At 41.5% G+C, this 20,370-nt stretch overlaps 2 protein-coding genes across 4 annotated transcripts in view; one reads left to right on the forward strand and one right to left on the reverse strand.

Moving 5' to 3' along the window:
• Positions 1-1,040: 1,040 nt before the first annotated feature.
• On the forward strand, positions 1,041-5,058 carry LOC138173547 (tubulin beta-2A chain). Its single transcript, XM_069103591.1, has 4 exons — positions 1,041-1,237; positions 2,596-2,704; positions 3,048-3,158; positions 3,800-5,058. Exons 1-4 carry the CDS (start codon positions 1,181-1,183, stop codon positions 4,858-4,860), a joined length of 1,338 nt encoding a protein of 445 aa, XP_068959692.1. The 5' UTR covers positions 1,041-1,180; the 3' UTR covers positions 4,861-5,058.
• Positions 5,059-6,268: 1,210 nt separating this feature from the next.
• Positions 6,269-20,370, reverse strand: part of BPHL (biphenyl hydrolase like) — a 467,045-nt gene continuing 452,943 nt past the window's right edge. For all 3 annotated transcript variants that reach the window (XM_069103593.1, XM_069103594.1, XM_069103592.1), the window contains exon 8: positions 6,269-6,622. In XM_069103593.1, the coding sequence (XP_068959694.1) occupies positions 6,535-6,622 (88 nt within the window). In that variant the 3' untranslated portion in view covers positions 6,269-6,534. The remainder of the gene's footprint in view (positions 6,623-20,370) is intronic.

Consider the following 20,370-nt stretch of genomic DNA (forward strand, 5'->3'; position numbering starts at 1 on the left):
AAAACATGCACCCTTCACACCCCCACACACTGATCCTATTTTCCAGACTACCCCTCAGGGTTCTGGCTCAGCTCTACCCTACAAGGTGAAAAGAACACCTAGAGAACCAGGTGTCAAACCCTAGCACCTGCAAAGGCTTCCTCTCCACCTCTTAGGAATCAAGCCACCAGTCGTCCTTCCAACACGGACACACTCTCCAGCCCCTCCCCAGAGGCCGTATGACTTAGAATGAAAGCCAGGAGGGTGGTCACCTATGGCTCCCCTACGCGGTACACTGCGGGCTTTTCTTCAAACCCGACCCCTGGGGCCCACCCACGGGGCAGCTCGTGGCCTTCTCTCTCCAATGGCACCAAATCCCTGCTACCCGCAAGCGCTCCACCCCTTCTGGGTCCTCGGCTGGGCCCAGAGTCCAGTCCAGGGACAGGCAGAAGGAAGTGGGAGTGGAGAGAGGTGGGGAAGAGAAGGCTTTTGAGGAGACAAGAAGGACCACGTTTCCAAGTCAGGTTGGGTCTGCGATTCCTGGCCCAGGGTACCAGACCGGCCTCTTGGTTCTGAGAGGACGCTGAAGGCATTTGGGTTGAGGGGAGCAGCGCGGATGGGTCCAGACTATTTGCCGAGGAAATACAGGATGAGGAGGGGCACCCGCAGGAGGAGGGGCAGTCAGCAAGGCCCTTCACTGCAGTCAGCCGTGGCCCACGCCTAGCTGGAGACCCCTCCCCTCAATGCAGCCCAGGATGCACGCAGATCCACACCCCTTTCCCCAGTTCGTGTGTCCCAATATTCAGAGCGACGCCCCAACTCCTTTATTTCTTTCTCTGTGTCTCCGGTTCCCTATTCGGCCCCACCCCTCGTCTTTCCCCCGTGCCCGGGACAATGCAGCACCCGGACCCGCCCTGCGCCGAGAGGGGCTCGCGACCGCCTCCCGGGCTAGCGCATTACCTCACCGAGGCAGCCGGGGCGGGTTGCGCGCAGAGGCGGAGAGGGAGAGCCGAGGCTGGCTGGAGGCTCGCGTGTGAATGAAGAGGGCGGGGCGCAGGCGCGCTTCCTCCGCCCCCCGTATAAAAGGCTCCGCTTGGGGCTCGGCCGCTCTTAGCTGCAGCCTCGGCATCTGGAGAGCTAGTGCATTGGCACGAGCTAGGCCGGCTGGGGAAACGAGCAATCGCTATCGCAAGCAGGCACCATGCGGGAGATCGTGCACATCCAGGCTGGCCAGTGCGGCAACCAGATAGGAGCCAAGGTGAGGCTTGTGGCGGTCAGGAAGTGGGTGCCGGGTGGCTCCTGCGGGCTGGGAAAGGACGGCGGTAGCCCAGGAAGCACTGCCAACCGCTTGAGGTTTGTGCATTCCTTCACGCTGATGGCCTGGCCCGGCTCAACCTGTGCCTTAATTCCCCCGAGGCAGAACTCGAGCTTAAAAAAATTAATAAAAACCCCAAGCCTGTTTAAGCCTTTTGTATTTCCTTCCGTGGCCATCTGATGACGTAGGAACTTCTGCTTGTGCGTAATTTTATCTTAAGGGTCAGTTCAGTTGAAATATTTACTCAGTGACATGTAAAGCTCATGCAGTTCATATGTACATATTCTGGTATATATGTGTATGCCTATGCACGCACGTATAAATTCCATTTAAAAAAAAACCTCAGCATTCAGACACTGAGTGGCAAATATAGTTTATGATTAAGGTTTAAGATTAAGATTGATTGATTTAAGATTGAGAGTTCACATACTAAGAAAGAGATTTTAGACAAATTCCCTAACTCAATATGGTCATATTGTCGATCTATCTAAAGACTCTAAGCTTGGATCATCCTTCTAAGGTAATGTAATTATTATAATCATGCCTGTGAATTAACAAGGGGAGTGGTGTTATGGCTTGGCATGAGTGTATGTCTCTGCCAAAGATGTGGTCTCTCTCCAAACCGCCATATTGCTCACCCTCAGCCTCACCCCTTTCCTGCTGTGAATTTACAATAGATTCAACGACCTTCTTGAAAAAAACATTAAATTGTCTCAGAGCTCTTCTCCTCCCCCCAGCCTCTTGCCTACCCTTCCCCCATGCATTCACTCTGTGTGGACAGTGTTTAAACCAGTATGTAGGTCAGTGGCATAAAAATCATGTTTCTTGGATGGACTGGGTGGGGTTTGGTGCCAAAATCCATTGATCATTGGAACAGTCAGAACTTGAACCTTGGTCATCAGGCTGCTACAGGTCAAAAACCAAGGCTCTTTTATGAATAGACATTGCTACTGATACTGTTCATTTCTGACAGCATTAGGCTGTCACGTCATTCCTTTCCTGAAAATGGAAATGATGAATTCACTGATGCTTCTTCCATGCTCTATACCTGTTTTTCAGATATTCAATATAACATGACTGAACCTCCAGGCGCCTTAACAGCTTTGCTTCCTGATGGTGGTAGAAATGCCCTATTTTGTGCTTGCTTGTATCCTTGAAATAATGTCTTTAGCTATCTGACCAGAGTGGCCACTGTTCCAAGAAGGTGGTAGGAAAAAGAAAAAAGAGGCCATCTTTAGTGACATTGAAATGCCTTTCATACCCTCTTAACTCACTGCTCATTAAAAACCTCTCTGTTTCAGTTTTGGGAGGTCATCAGTGATGAACATGGCATTGACCCCACTGGCAGTTACCATGGAGACAGTGACCTGCAGCTAGAGAGAATCAACGTATACTACAACGAAGCGGCTGGTAACTATTTTTGTATCTTTTTCTTTTCAAATTTTTCCATACTATGGCTAATGAACAATGTAGGAATGAAACATAAGTGAGGGATGTGTTCCTTCATGATGAGGATTGCTGCTGACGAGGCACATTTAAATCCTGTAAAGTTTATACAGCTGACATGGTTATGTAGATCTATTATTTTTAGATGATTTTTCTTTAGCAGAAAAAATCCTACCAGTTTTTTTTTTCTTTGAGTGCTAGAATTTTCTCCAGTCACCACGGATGAGGAAACTGCATTGAGCACTCTCTTCTGGTGATTGAAAAATTGACTACAGGTCTCTAACACTAGCTTTTGTTCCTTTTACAGGTAATAAATATGTACCTCGAGCGATCTTGGTGGATTTGGAGCCTGGCACAATGGACTCGGTCAGATCTGGACCATTTGGCCAGATCTTTAGGCCAGATAACTTCGTTTTTGGTATGTAATCATAAATTGGAACTAGTTAAATGATTCACTGTCTTTCTTACAGCCAAGCTGAGGTGTGACACATCAGCTCACAGGCCTAACCACTCCTTCACTAGATTTCATCCAGCCTGTGGGGTAACAATTGCTTTGGTTACTGTCTCTACTAACCAAGGAAGAATTTCCACTCCTACTCTCATTAAGCTGCAGAAGCTAATATCAGAGTAAAACCTCTAAAGGCTTACAGACAAAAAATTGCTAAAGGCCAATAAACCCTGATTAATCGGCTAGCTGGCATTTCAGAGGCAGTGATAACATAAAACATATAGAAAGATTTTTACCTGTCTGCTTGTTTCCCTTTCTGTGAATTGTTCCCCCCTCCCCACAAAATTAGAATCCCTATTTTATAATTGACATGAACCTTTTTCTCTGTCAAAAAATCCAGTAAGTACTTTTGGGGGTATTTCAATTCACACCACCACCACCACATAAAACAAAGGATTCCCAGCTCTGATCTAAAGAAATGTTAACCAGAAAATCTGTATCTATGAAATTAGTACCATATTTTTCAATATAGTCAAAATTGGAGAACTGAAGATACCCCTTTCCAGACTATTTCAACATCTAATTTGGCCTTTTTCTCCTTCCCCTTCCAGGCCAGAGTGGTGCAGGAAATAACTGGGCCAAAGGCCACTACACAGAGGGAGCAGAATTAGTAGACTCTGTCCTGGATGTAGTGAGGAAGGAGTCAGAAAGCTGTGACTGTCTCCAGGGCTTCCAGCTGACCCATTCCCTGGGAGGTGGCACTGGGTCTGGAATGGGAACCCTGCTCATCAGCAAGATCAGGGAAGAATACCCAGACAGAATCATGAATACCTTCAGTGTGATGCCCTCCCCCAAGGTGTCAGACACTGTAGTTGAGCCCTACAATGCCACCCTCTCTGTCCACCAGCTGGTAGAGAACACAGATGAGACCTATTCCATCGACAATGAAGCTCTCTATGACATTTGCTTCAGAACCCTGAAGCTGACCACACCCACCTATGGAGACCTCAACCACTTGGTCTCTGCTACCATGAGTGGAGTCACCACCTGTTTGCGGTTCCCAGGCCAGCTGAATGCTGATCTCCGCAAACTGGCAGTGAACATGGTGCCATTCCCCCGCCTGCACTTCTTCATGCCAGGCTTTGCCCCCCTGACCAGCCGTGGTAGCCAGCAGTACCGGGCTCTGACGGTGCCTGAGCTCACCCAGCAGATGTTTGATTCCAAAAACATGATGGCCGCCTGTGACCCCCGCCACGGCCGCTACCTGACAGTGGCCGCCATCTTCAGGGGCCGCATGTCCATGAAGGAGGTGGACGAGCAGATGCTCAACGTGCAGAACAAAAACAGCAGCTACTTTGTGGAGTGGATCCCCAACAATGTGAAGACGGCTGTGTGTGACATTCCTCCCAGAGGCCTCAAGATGTCTGCCACCTTCATTGGCAACAGCACAGCCATCCAGGAGCTGTTCAAGCGCATCTCAGAGCAGTTCACGGCCATGTTCCGCCGGAAGGCTTTCTTGCACTGGTACACGGGGGAAGGCATGGATGAGATGGAGTTCACTGAAGCAGAGAGCAACATGAACGACCTGGTGTCTGAGTACCAGCAGTACCAAGATGCCACTGCTGATGAACAAGGGGAGTTTGAGGAGGAAGAAGGGGAGGATGAGGCTTAGGGACATCTAAATACATTATGCATCTTAAATGAACTGTATACTATTGTGCTTCCGCATGGTCTTTCTACTTGTATACTATATGGTGCTGAGTTTTGCCACTGTCAGAAGTTAATTGTTGATGTAATAATGTGGAACACTTAAAATATATGGTAATATCTATGTTAAAATACCTATACTCATAAAAGGCATGTACCTAAAGCCTGGTCTTGAGTATTCTTTATCATTTTATAACTCGCCTTTCATTCATTCATGTTTAAAATAAATAAGCAGGGCTCTTAGAATCTCTGATAGCCTTCAAGGCTCAACTCAGGTACCACTTCTAAGAGGAAGTCTTTCCTGATGCCCCCTGTTGTTAATTCCCTCCCCAGTCCCATGTTACCTTTCCATGTTTTGTATTTACTTACTCTTCCCTGTGCACATATCCTCTCCCCTACCTCCCTCCCTCTTTCATCAGCCCCTCTAGTCCACCTCATAAAACTACTAATTAAGGGCCGTATAGTACCACTGGCAGGCTCAGTTATGTCCTGCTCTGGCCAGGCCTGGAATGGGGCACATAAACTTGCTGCTGGACACTGTATGTCAGAGTGGAGGCAGAAAATGAATGCTGAGGTCTTTAACACAGCTCCAAAGCCTGCTTTTACTAAGAGAAAATCAAGTTTCCACTAGTGCTTGAATTTCCCAAAGAACATTAGGGGCTCAGAAGAAAAGAAAGAGTGGGTTGAATTATCAGATGGTTCCTCCCTGTAATTAGTGACAGGACTTAACTTAGACACAGTTTGGCTTGGGACAGGAATCATAGGATCAAAGATTTTGAGCTGAAAGGGATCTCAGCCATTAATCTAACCCCCACATTTTACAGATAAGGAAACTAAGCCCCAGAGAGTGCTATGCATCTTAACACGGGCAGCTACTATACTCACCTCTAATCATAAAAAGGTATCTAAAGTCTTGCTTTATACAATTTATCCTCTTATAACTCATTTCTTCTTCACATTTTTAAATACACAAATGAACTTAAGAAGGAAATCCTTGCAGCAGTAAAAGTATACTATGTAACAGCCTTCTTATCCCTTGTGCAACAAAAAATCAGGATTCCTTTTTAAAACCTGTGGGCCTTTCAAAATTGACCTGTAGGAGCAGTAAGTGTTAGATTGGGATGGAGAAAACTACCTTGATCTCCAATTATAGTTTGTCTTATTAATGAGCTGAATAAGTGACTGTTAACTAGTTGCCTATTGTTCCAAGTTTCTTCCACTGACAAGATGAGAATATATTCCTTTCTTCTCTGAGGACTCTTGTGAGTATAAATAAAGCAACAGGAAATGTGCTGTCTGCTTTTAGAGGTTAAGATATAGCATAATTTCAAGATTTTTAAATTTTGTTTAGTAACAGACACAAAAAACAAATGGCCCAATCTACAACATTTTATTTAGAACTAAAGGGATTTTACAGGAAGAAATGGAGGCTTTGGAAGGAATTCACAAATAATTAGTAAGAAATTTCCTTAGTAAGATTTACTTTTGGGGATGGGGTAGCTATCAGCACAAAATTAGGGTGCTCTCATAAACATTACTGATCTTGATCATTTTTATTTTTTCTACAAGGCGATTTACAGTATCATTTAAAGATGGCTACATGTGAAACCCAGAAAGATTCTGGCCAACTTTTTTTTTTTTACTGTAGGAAGTCTTCTACTAGTTTGTTGAATTCATCTGCGAAGCGCAAATGCAGGTTGTGCTTGCCTTCTGGCATCAGATGTAACCTAAAAGAAGAAAATAGTGAATATTAAAAAATAAACATTTGCTTAGCAGTAAAAAATCCATGAAGTCAAGATCTCAGCACAACCTATACTTTGAAAGAACCAGGATTTGATTGATACTGGTGTTCTTTCCCTCAGAATAGACTGCACTTTCTTAAGCCCTGACATGCTTTTTCATCTTTTGAAATTATTTTGTATTCTTAGGCTTCATAAATTCCCCATAAATATTCTACTGTTTCCTCTTATTCTGCTCAGTGATAAACTGGAATAGATGGTTTCTGGCATCCCATTCTATTCTAAGACTATTAGATCCTGTTTGTAAACAGTATTTGGGGTACCAAGGTTGACCTAAACAGGTTCGTCTATTGTTTTACCCTGTTGACTGGCCAGTCCAGAGACAATCATTCATGTCCTTAGAGGCAGCATGGCATAAGGGATATACAGTCAAGAACTGGGTTTGAATCTTGGCTTTGGCTACTAGTATGATGTCATAACATCTTGCTTTTGACCTTGGTATCCTTATCTATAAAATGATGTTTTGCTAAATGAGTTCCCAAAGACCATTCTGACTCTTGGTCATGTAATAAGAGAGAAAGGATACCATACCACTTCTTATGTGCAAATCTTTGTTGGTAACATGTTGCAACCTGCTCACACCCACTATATATCTTTTCATTGCCCTTTGGGTGGTTTGTAATTTTAATTCATTTGCAACTATCATGAAATGGCTAATGAGCCCATAAAATACTTCAAAGCTATCGAGTAGAGGAGAAACTTAATGTACAATAATAATAAATAGCAGGGGTTCTTAACCATATTGTTTTTTTTAAAGTCATGAACTCTTATCAGACTGATTAAGCCTATGGACTCCCAAGAAAAATGTTTTTAAAAATAAAATATGTAGAATTACAAAGGAAACCAGTTATGCTATAGTTACCAGTTGTTTTTTTGAAGTTCACAGATCCCAGGTTAAGAAATCTTGATGTATGGTGAAACAATATAATACTTTCATTTATATTAGGTTTTTGGTGAATGCAGAATAACTTGAAATAACTAGAAATACAGTGTATGCTTAGTAAGATGGCTGTTAGTGCTTCCCCCTAATATGAGCATTATACAAAGTAAACATTGTATTTGTTATGTATCATCAAGCAAAGGAATTTTTTGGCCATAAAAATCACTGGAAGGAAAGAAATGACTAAAGTGGAACTATGGTGACTTCTCTAAGGCCAGATGAGAGTTTGTGCAGTTGATTCTTCAAATAAATAGATGTTTAAGGTCAGCTGATGAATGGCTTCTACTGTTGAAGGGTGGGAAAGTTAGAATCAGAACTTAGAAGGTGCTTAGGTCCTACTCAAAGGCTGAAAGTTCTAAGTCAGACATCCTTTGGTCAAAAAACACTTGGAATCTTAGAATCATAATCTCAGAGTTGGAAGGAGCCTAAGAGGCCATCCTACCCTCTCTGTCCCTCATCTTGAATCTCACCTTACTCCTTTGAAAGATGCCTTGCCTATGTATCCTTAACCTTTACTTCTACATTCATTGCCCCTACATGCTCACATCTCAGTCTTGTAACATATTCCTGGAAAGTGCGAAGTTCTTTTCTAGATCCTCATTCTATTTTTCCTTTCAGCAGTTTAGGACCCTGCCAACTTTCCTTACTCTTAGATTAGATTCTCTCTTATCCCTTGTTATCTGTAAATGAGGGGATTGGACTAGATGGCCCATAAAGTCCCTTCCAGCACTAGGGCTGTGATCTGACGATCTGTGATACTAGTCTCTGCTTGTTCTCTTCCTATTGTCAGACCACTTCTTATTTTCCTTTATCAGATCAACATCAACTGTCTCTTGCCCATTAAGTGTGGGTGATCCCCAACTAGCTTTCCCATGCACTTCTCTTCCTCTAGACTCCCTCAGTGCTTTCATCAACTACCATGGGTTTTTGATTATCCTATCTATGCAGATGACTTACAAACTACAGATCCAGCCTTATTTTCTATTTAAATCTCATTGCTAGTTGACTATTGGACATTCAGCTGGATATTTCATTGGCAGATCAAACTAATCATGTCCAAAATGGAACTCATATTTGCCTCAAACCCTCTCCTCTATTTCTCTCCCATAATCACCCAGACTGACAAACTTCAGAAAAGTAGGCCAAAAAATTCCAATCTATAACGAAAGTTACAAGGAATTCCAAGCATGATTTTTCAATTTATTAGGGAGTTCAAAGCTCCCTAATTGACTGGGTCCAAGATCTTCCTCACCTTGGGCTCTAACTTTTATACACTTGGGAGAACACTAAAAATAGAAGGAGGCATTACAATTCACTGATTGGTCAAGTCCAGAAGTGGGGATATCTTATGGTTGACTAAGGGAAATGTCCATTAATCATAAACACTTGGTCAACAGGCTTTTCACAGGCCATGAAACCTTCCAAGGTCATCAACTCCAGGTTAGCAACATCTCAGGGCCTTCCACAAGTCATAAGGCTCTAGTGTTTAATCAATAGTTTCCTAGAGTCCAAGAAAGTTGTGGGTTTGAAGCAAAGTTCACAAGGGAGTGAATGTAGTGATTTATAGAGGTGAGGGGGTATTTCACCAACAAATGTACTTTATTATAGCACATTTGGGTGGGGGGGGGTGGAAGGAGAAGTGGCATTCAGTAATTACATTCTTATTACATTTCTAACTTTATCTAGCTGATAAATCAAATACAAGTAATGTAATCATCAATACAAGGTGGATTAATTTATAAGGGGGGCAGTTAGGTGGCTCAGTGGATAGAGCACCAACCCTGGAGTCAAGAGGACCCGAGTTCAAATCCAGCCTTAGACACTTGACAAGTCACTGAACCCCAATTGCCTCATACAAACATTTTTTTCAGAATTTATCCTACAGCATTAACACACATAACTCAATCTTTAACCTATTCTGCTTTCACTAACACAATCACTGATATCCTTCAAATCACAATAAACTAAATAAATACTGATTAATTTGAATTGGGTATATCAATATTATCATCACAGAATAATTCCTGAAGCTTCCCATTCTCTCACCTCCCCTGCCCCCCAATCCAATCAATTGCCAAGTCATCAGTTCTACCTCTACACTATGTCCCTTTTTCTCTGCTTACAAAGATGGTAACCTAACTCAGGTCATCACCTCTTACCTGGTCTATTAGAATGGCCTCCCTGCATTCAGACTCTCCACTCTTCAATCCACTGTCTACACAGCTGCCAAATAACTTTCTAAGCCACAGGTTTGACCATTTCATTTCCCTGCTGAAAAATCTCCAGAAGCAGCCTACTGCTTCAAGGAAAATCAAAACAAAACTTCTCACTTTGTCATTTAAAGCCCATCACAGTCTGGCTCCCACCTACTTTCCAGACTGAATTCATATTACTCCCCCTCACACACTCAGACAAACTGGCCTACTCAGAGTTTCCAAAATGTGACCTGAGATTTCCCATGCTTGTGTCTTTGTAGAGCCTGCCTCTACCCTCACCCCAGTATGCTTGGAATTTACTCCCTCAATTCCACCTCCAAAAGTCTCTAGTCCCCCCCCCCCAAAAAAAACCCCACCCAAATCACTCCTTTTCCCCTCCCCTTGGATGTCCCACTCATATGCTGTTTTTTTTCATTTTTAAATGTTTACCTTGGTTTCTGCTCTTTTTTCCCTCATTTCATTTCTTCTACCTTTCCTTCACCTCCCAATTATTAGCATTCTGTTTCCAAAAATGACTTTATATTTACATACTTGAGTACATATTCTTTTTCATACACACCACACCCTAGTCCAAGGGTGGGGAACCTGTGGCCTCAAGGTCACATGTGGCTCTCTAGGTCCTCAAGTGTGACCCTTTGACTGAATCCAAACTTCACAGAACAAATAGGACCTAGAGGACCACATGTGACCTGCAGGCCAAAGGTTCTCCACCCCTGCCCTAGTCAGTCAGCTAACATTTATTAAGCTCCTACTATGTGTCAAGCACTGTGCTAAATATTGAGGATAGAAAGAAAGATAAAAACAGTCCCTGTTCTCAAGGAGCTCACAGTCCAAGGGGAGAGACTACATTCAAACAACTATGAACAAATGAGACATGCAGAATAAATCAGAGGTAGTCTTCTTAGAAGGAAGAAAGCACTAAGACTTGAGAATTGGCAAAGACCTCTCAAAGAACGTGGGGCATGGGCTGAGATATGAAAGGAGAAGCCAGGAGGCAGAGATGAGAAGAAGATCTTTTAAAGCACAAGGTAGAGTCAGCAAAAATGTTGTCTGGTGATGGAGTTTCCTGTGTCAGTAAGAGCAAAGAGGCCAGTGTCATATTTGGAGGGAAGTAAGATAAAAAGAAGACTGGAAAGGTAAAAGGGACTCAAGTTATGAAGAGTTTTCAAAGTCAAACAGAAGATTTGTACTTAACTCTAGAGGTAACTGGGAGCCAGTGGAATTGACTGAATGGGGCAGGTTACTGAGTGAAAGTGGAAAAAGTAGAAGCTGGAAGTGGCAATTGGGAACAAGGAGGAATCCAATACCCCCACCATAACCAAATGAGTCTGGGTGAATAAGTCAAAGTTCAGTCAGTGCTAGGAAGACTAGCCAGGGAGGCTGTTAACAGGAGGGAGCCAAGTCTCAGTGATTTCAAGAAGAGAACAAGAAAGGAAAAGGTTCTTAGATGAATTCTAGTTTCCAGTAATGGGGCAGCTAGGTGGTACAGTGGATAAAAGGCCAGGCTTGAAATCAGGAAGACTCATCTTCCTGAGTTTAAATCCAGCCTCAGACACTTAGTAGCTTTGTGACCCTGGGCAAGTCACTTAACCCTGCTCAGTTTTCTCCTCTGTAAAATGAGCTGGAGAAGTAAATGGCAAACCACTGCAGTAGCTTTGCCAAGAAAATCCCAAATGAGGTTACTAAGAATCAGGCACAATTGAACAACAAATTTTCTAGTACTTGGGTTCAAAGGAGGATTCTAGGGAACTCTTGGTCTGGGTGTGAAGTTATCAGGTGATAATAGAAATAATAAGAGGCAAATTAAGAAAAGAAAAATTAAGTCCACATGCAGAAAGTTCCTGCTAGATGCCTGCCTTCTGTCACGAGTTTCTCTTTTATCCCTGTTTCACATGAAGATGTAACCTTCTTCCATGCCAAGGTCCTCAGAAGCAGCTCGATGCAAGGGTAAGAAGATCGAATTTAGAACCTGAAAAATCTTCCAGCTCTACCACTTAGTTCCTACTAACTGGGGGACATTAGGCAAATCACCCCACCTCCATGGGCCTGAGCCCGCTTTTCCGTAAAGTGAGTGGGCTGGATTACAGGATGACTCAGGTCTCTTCAGCTCTATCTAGATCTATGATCCTATCACTTTTTTTCTCCAGCCTTTAGCACATTGAAACCTTTTGTTTGTTGAACTGATATGAATCCATCCAATCCCATGAGTGGAAATCCCCTCTACAATGTTTTTCTACAAAGTGGACATCTGGCTTCTCCTCGAACACCCCTGATGACAGAGAACTTGCTGCATCCCCTGTGCCAGCTAGGCTACTCCAGCACTGGCCAGCTATTATAGAGTTGTCCCTAATGTTAAGCTGGAATAGGTCTCTTTGCAACTTCAGCCCACTACTGTTACTTCTACCCTCTGGGAGCAGGCAAAACAGGTCTGGTCTTGGAGAAACTTAAATCTGCCTAAGATTGCTACGGTGAACTGCAAAGGACTCCCCTGCAGGATTCTATGTCTAAGCCTACAAACTGCTGCAGCCTTAAGCAATCCTTTGTTGAGTAAGTAGCTTCTGCAGCTGTCATAACACATTTTTTTTTGTTCACAAGCTTCGCTGCACTATTAAGATATTTACTTTCAATAGGATTTTGAGTAGGAAGTCAAGTGCAGAATGAATGAATTACATTTCTTTAATAAAAACAGAATTTGGAGAGTTCAAGGTTATATTTACTATATATTGCTTTGAAAAGGTGAAGGAAATGACTAAAGACTCCTAAACAAATGTAAATTTGAGATGTTAGAATAGCTGGAAGTCAGTCAAGTCTGGTCTGTTTATACTAGAAATTGGACATTGGAGAGAATACAATGAGGCCAACAGTCATTTTGTCACACCCACTTACCAACTACCTCTAGTCCTGGAGGCAGATCTGTTCCAGTTCAACCTTGTAGTAGAGACATCTAAGAAAACATGCAGTTCAGCTGTTTCAGACTCTTTGTGATCCCATTTGGGGTTTTCCTGGCAAAGATACTGGAGCAGTTTGCCATTTCCTCCTCCAGTTCTTTTTATAGATGAGGAAACTGAGGCAGAGTAAAGTGACTTGCCCAAGGACACACAGTTAATATCTGAGGTCAGATTTGAACTTAAGAAGATGAGTCTTCCTGACTCTAGGTCTGGCACTCTATCCACTGAGCCACCTAGCTGCCCTCAAGGAAAACTAGGGAAGGACTTTTTGGTGGGATAGGAGACCTCCTTTACTGTCAGCCAGTACAAGGTTATTCCCTAGTCCACAGAATCTAAAATGTGTGACCTTCTCTGGAAGAGACCTAGCTGAATTTTCAGTTTTGGTGTGGGCCTCCACCCAACAGTTCTTAAAAGTTTTGCCTGGTAGATCTCCAAGTCTACTGCAGATATTACTATCTTGCTCCCCACTCTTTCTACTGTTTGCCAGGATTCCTAGCAAAGAAGGAAGCAAAACCAGGACAGCATTCTCTCTTCTGTTCTGCTTGAGTACATTTTATTGTTTACTCGTCAAACCACACCATCCCACTGCAATGATCTCTTTGGGGAGGAAATGAAGAGTAGTTCCTTCTCTTAAAAAGGATAGGAAGCATTCCTCTAAGGCAAGTGGTTCTCAAAGTGTGATCTGGGGACCTGGGGGGGTCCCTAATTTCCTTTTATGAAGTCTTTAAGATTAAACTATTTTAAAAATAATTCTAGGATGTTTTCATTTCAAATACAGTAAATATCAATAGCTATAACCCATATAAACAAAAGCTTTGTGGGCATCCTAATAAATTTTGAAAGTGTAAAGGGGTCCTGAGATTTAAGAAAAAATAATAAGTTCTAAGGCATAATTAAGAGTATAGCTGACCTCTGGAATGAAAGGATGAGAATATGGTCAGAATTACCTTTCTTAATATTTTTCTTTTTCATTAATCAAAGGTATCAACATACTACCATCATGGTCAGATACAAGACTGAATGACTTTAAAATATCCTATTATTTTGTATTCCTTTGAAGGCATAATAAAGAAAGATAGTTGTAATTATATAGCTGTCAAAAGGTGAGTAAACTCCACTTGGGAACTATGTTCACATTATTATGCTAAAGGTATTTAACTAGTTTTCATAGCAGCTTAAAGGTGATGATAATGGTACAATGGAATGAGGGAAGGAGGAATTTGGAATAGAGTTCTAGATTCAAATTTCACCCAGCTGTGTGATAGTTGTAAAATAGTTGACCTTTCTACACTCCAGTTTCCTCAAATGTAAAGCGGAGGATAATAATTTGTCTTCTCTACCTCACAAGGCTGCTGTGAAGGTTAAGTAAGACAGTATATATGAAGCTCTCTGCCAACCTTGGAGTCCTATGCAGATGCCAATTAATTAGTATGTCCCTGAGTTTTGTATGTGCATGTGTGTATGCAACTGCATACACACACCCCTAAAGAACATGACTGTCTGAAAATGGACTGGGTTCTGAGAGTAAACAGAAGAACATTTCTGTTTGATAGGGCACAGGGAAATTAATTGTAGGAGTTATTGAAAAACTCATGGCTCATTCTGCCACCAAAACACAATAGTCACTTTGCTTCTGCATACATATATCACAATTATCCTAAGATATTCATCTTGAAAGTAAAAGAAATCAAAGTTCTATAGTACCATCTTTCCTTTTTTATACTAAGGTTTTCGCTTAAAGGCAAATAACTGCAAATTATGTAAAGAAATAAAAAAAAAAACTGATGAGGGCAAACAAGAGGGTCCACGTCCCTAACAGACCACTTCTAATAATCTCTTCATTGCTCATTAAGAAAAAAACAAATTGTATATCATTCATTATCTATTATAGTTGTTCAGTACTTTTAATCATCTGACTCTTTGTGACCCCGTTTGGGTTTTTCTTGGCAAAGACACTGGAGTGGTTTGCCATTTCTTTCCCCAGCTCATTTGAAGAGATGAGGAAACTGGGGCACAGAGAGGTGAGTCACTTGCCCAGGGTCACACAGCTAGTAAGTGTCTGAGGACAGATTTGAACTCAAGAAGGTAAGTCTTCCTGATTCTAAGCCCAATGCTCTATCCACTGCAACACCTATTCATTACCTATGTATACATTTAAATGGCATCTGCTTTGTAATTTCAGCTAATCAATGTGTTTAAAAATACTAACAGCTGAGGCAGCTAGGTTGGCACACATAGAGTGCTAGATTTGGGAGTCAGGAAGACCCAAGTCAAAATACCATGTTAGACTACTACTTGTGCAAACCTGGGCAAGTCATAACCCTGCTCAGCTTCACCTTCCTCCTCGGTAAAAATGGGCATAACAGCACTTATCTCACAGAGGTATTGTGAAGATTAAATGAGATAATACCTGGAAAGAACTTCACAAAACTTAAAGTGCTATATAAATGTTAATTATTATCAGCAACCATTAATAAAAAAAATCAGATAAGCATGCAAAGAAGGAATAAAAATTTTGTACAAAATCTTAAAATTTAACAAGACAGAGTCAAATGAGCTAACACCATATTTCTAGCCTATTCCCTTTCCAGTACTGACCGAAACTCCACAGCTGAGGTTATATTTTTCCTTCTTGCCTTTTTACATAATTGTAGTCAATGTGTACAGAGACCTAGTTCCACTGGTCCTACCTGTGGACCATCCTAAATCATCCCTGGTTTAGAGAAGAAACCTTAGAGATCAACAAATCTACTGTTTTTCACCTCATAATTGTCATCACTGCTTAACTGTCACACCCTGTTGGGTTTTTTTTTTTCAGTCTAAAAATTGGTTTATAACCTTTTATCACATAATCATCGCATGGTATACTTCTGTCCATGATGCTGCTTAAAAGGTAACAGGGCTGCAACATATCTACCAGCGGCATATGGATATGCATGTCTCTCATGCATTGTGTGCAGCTGGCCTAGAATTTTCAGCACATGAGTATTGTCAGTACTCAATTTTAAAATATAGGGGCAGCCAGGTAGCACAGTGAGTAAGAGCACCAGCCCCAGAGTCGGGATGACCTGGGATAGAATCCGGGCTCAGATACTTAGCACCACACACAGAAATAACTGGCCGTGTAACCTTGAACAAGTTACTTCACCCCAATTGCTTTAAAAAAAAGGTTTTTTAAAATATATTCACAAGTATCCTGTGCATCCTGATCTTGTACCAAAGACAACTTAGCAATAAATGATTTTAAGTAACACCAGCACAATTTAAACAAAAAACTTCACATAATGGTTGCATCCCACTTTTCTGCAAAATATTGTGGCATAAAATCTGTGATGACTATGTGGTGAAATACGGTACTCACACAGGTGAGGAGACTGAAACCCAGAATAGTTTTCTGTCCAAAAATCTCTCCAAAGTCATACAGATAACAAGTGGCAGAAATGGGATTCAAACCCAGGTCTTCTGACTCCAAATCCAGCCCTCTTTCCATAATTCATTATATATTTCTTATTTATGAGGTTTTTTTTTTTTTTAGCAAAGTGATGTTCCATTATATTATCCAATAATTCTGGGAAACGATTTGGAACTATGTTTGAAAAGAACTAAATTGTTCATATCCTTTGACCCAATGATACTTGGAAGACAGAGGCAGGCAGAACATTCTCCTGTATGTCCACATATTTATTGTAACAGAAAAAATTAGAAACAAAATGAATGCCCATTCATTGCAGAATGGCTGATTAAACTATGGTATATTAATGTAATAGAATATTATTAATAGTACTATAAGAAATTATGACTATAAAGAATTTAAGAGAAATTTGGGAAGACTTGTATGAACTGACGTAGAGGAAAGTAGGCAGAACCATGAGAACTGTGTGACAATGACTACTACAATGTAACAGAGCAAACACTAAAAATATCAGAACTAAGATTGTTACAATTATCAATCTTGTCCCCAGAGAACTGAAGATGAACCATACTGCTTTCTTCTTTGTGAAGAGGTGTTCAATTATAGGTGTGAAATAAGATGTTCAACACTGGATATCGTCAACATGTTGCTTTTCTTTGCTTAACTGTACCTTGTAACGAGGGAGGTTTCTATTGAAAGGGGATTATTAGGAAATAGCAATAATGTTAAGAAGCATCAATGAGCCATCTTAAATATGTCATTACACTAGCATACAATAATTTATTCAGCCATTCTCCAATCATAAAACCTATAAATTATTTCCAATCTTTTAACAAATTCATCTAATCAGTCTGCGTGAATCATTTGGCTACTTGTTTTGCTGACTGTTAAAATAGCCTAATGGTTCTTTCATAATAGAGCATAAAGCTCATTTATGTCCAACCCTTGCAACTTTGCTCCTCCATCTCATTCAGTAGTAACTCAGAACTAGAGATGTGATTTGCTGGCATATTGAGCTGAAAACTGCCATTCTACACCTTCCACCCACTGTTTCTCATTCCATGTCCTGGGACCAAGTTTAATCTTTCTTTGAATCTTTCTTTAATAGCCCTTCAAATACTTGAAGACAGCTGTTATGTTCCCCCTAATTCTTTTTTCTTTTTTTGGAGGGGAGAAGGTAGGGCATTTGGGGTCAAGTGACTTGCCTAAGATCACATGGCTAGTTTTGTGTTGTGTCTGAGGTTGAATTTGAACTCAGGTCCTCCTGACTTCAGGGCCAGTGCTCTATTCACTGCACCACCTAGCCGCCCCAGCCCCCTAATTCTTAAAATTGGTGCCATTTACCTCACCTTCAACAAATCTTGTATCCTTCCATTTCTTATTTCTAGGGGAGACAATCTAGGACTGTGCACCCAGGACTTCAGAAGCTCTTATACCACCGGCTCTGACCCTTTATGCTATGACTGAAGGTAAGAATCCTTGAGGATATTGCAGCAAGTGCAGTTTCTGAATACTCACAGAAGAAATTTCTCATCCAAAGTCCTTGGCACTGTCAGAAAAGGATATGGTTTTTATTGATGGAAAGAAGATGCAGTACTATTTGGCTTGTGCCAATGCACTCTAGGAATCACTAGGCCTTTCCTCAACTGCAGATGAAATCTGCTTTATGGGTTGTCTCTTTCTATTAGAATGTGAACTCCCTTAAGTGCAGAGACTATCTTGCTTTTCTGTTTGTATCACCAGAATTCAGCCCAATGTGCTCTACATGGAAAGCACTTAGTAACGCTTTTTCATTCCTCCATCTATTTATTCATTCAACTGATCCTTATATGGCATGTTCTCTTATGCCCTAGATCATCCTGATCACCCTCCTCTGGACACTGCAGATTATCAATGTACTCCTTAAAATATAGCACCTGGAACTGAATGTAATTCAATTCAATAAACATTTATTAAACACTATGTACAAGGCACTATATGCTAAGCTGGGGATACAAAAAGAAATATAATAATGACCAAAAAAAGCTAGCACTTACATAGTGCTTTGAGGTTTACAAAGCATTTTACATATATTGCCTCTTTTGATCCTCACAACAGATAGGTGCTATTATTATCTCCATTTTACAGATGTAGAAACTAAGGCTGAGAAGGACTTTCCCAAGGTCACACAGCTAAGGAAATATCTGAGGCAGAATGTGAACTCAAGTCTCCTGACTCCAGATCTAGTATTGCATACACTCTACCACTAAGCTATCATTCAGTACTACAATGTGGTTTCCCTTCCTTCCTATTCCCACTGCTGCCTCTGAGTTCAGGTGATGATTACCTCTCACCTGGATGGATTTCTGTAATAACCTGTTACCTGGTCTTACCTCTAGTATCTCTCCCCTCTAATCTTTCCTGCACATCATACCAAAACCCAGATGGATCTTCCTAAAATATTCCTATCAGAAACATTACTTTGCTCAAAAGTCTTAGTGGCCCTCTACCATTTCATGTATAGAATAAATCCTGGCATTGAGAGTCTTCAGTCAGTCAATTAATAAACATTTATTAAGTGCTAATCTCTCCAGTAGGAGAGAGAACAAGCAAATGGATATGTACAAACAAGCTGTATACAGGATAAGTAGGAAATAATTAAGAGAGAGAAAGCACTAGAATTAAGAAGGATTGGGAAAGGCTTCCTGTAGGAGGTCAGATTTTAGTTGGAACTTTGAAGGAAGCCCGGGAAGAAGCCAGGAGGCAGAGATAAGGAAGGAGAGTACTCTAGGGATGGGAGACAGCCAGAGAAAATGCCCAGACCAAGATGGAGTTTTATTCATCAAACAGCATGGAGGCAGGGCAGCTAGGTGTTGCATGAATAGAGCTCCAGCCCTGGAGTCAGGAGGAACCAGGTTCAAATCTGGCCTCAGACACTTAACACTTACTAGCCATGTGACCTTGGGCAAGTCACTTAACCCCAATTGTCCTGCCTTCCCCCCTCCAAAAAAAGCAAAAACAACAAAAAACCAGCATGGAGGCCAGTGTCACTGGATAGAAGAATACATGGTGGGATGTAAGGTGTAAGAAGGAGGTATGGCTAGGCTATGAAGGATTCTGAACTCCAAATAAAGGATTTCCACCATTGGATTCTAGTCTGGTATCAGACTTATCTCACTGCCTCTTCACATAATAGCAATAACAATAACAGTAATTACACATCGGACTTTTAGGTTTACAAAGATGCTTTACAATTATTATCTCATTTGATCCTCACAACAACTCTGGGATGTATGTGCTATTATTATACCTTTTACAATTAAAGAAACTGAAGCAAACATAAGTTAAGTGACTTGCTCAGGGTCTCACAGCTAGTAGTCTGAGGCTGGATTTGAAATCAGGTCTTCCTGACTCAAGACCCAATGCTCTATCTGTTATGCCACATAGCTGTCAACCACTTTTCAAGGTAGATGCTGTTATCCCCATTTTCAATGAGGAATGAGAGCCCCTAGGTGGTTTTCCCAGGATCACAGAACTAGTTAGTGTCTAAACAAGAATGTGAACTCTGGTCTTCCTGACTTCAAGGTTAGAGTTCTACCACCAAGCTGCCTCTCCACTTTGATGCCTGCCTAATCTATAGACGCATCCTATACAACAATCAAACTGTACCACTTCCTGATCACCCCCCCACTCCAAGAATTCCAACCTTTGTGCTTTTGCTCCCACCTTTTCTCATAAATGAAATTGTTTTCTTATGAGGTAGAATGACTGGATTAGGACATGGCCAGTAATAATATAGTATAAGGACATGGCCAGTATCATACGGTATAATACATTCCATGGATGGAACAAAACCACTCTGTCTGACCATAAGTATTTGGTAGCCAGGGGCTCAAAGCAGGAGGTTCTTTTTAAAGAATACAGCGGGGTGGCTAGGTGACGCAGTGAATAGAGCACCAGCCCTGGAGTCAGGAGGACTTGAGTTCAAATCCAACCTCAGACACAACACAAAAACTAGCTGTGTGACCTTGGGCAAGTCACTTAATCTCAACTGCCCTCCAAAAAGCAAAAAAAAAAAAAAGAATACGGCAAGGACATCAAGGAGATAAACATCTTAGAGTAGTCTAGGAGCAGAAATTACAAAGTAAACAAGAATGAAGGTGGTTGCCACCTTTATACCT

Source organism: Petaurus breviceps, unplaced genomic scaffold, assembly GCF_028583685.1.
Source record: "Petaurus breviceps papuanus isolate PSGF00001 unplaced genomic scaffold, PetGlider_PUasm1.0 582, whole genome shotgun sequence".
NCBI classification, from domain to species: domain Eukaryota; kingdom Metazoa; phylum Chordata; class Mammalia; order Diprotodontia; family Petauridae; genus Petaurus; species Petaurus breviceps.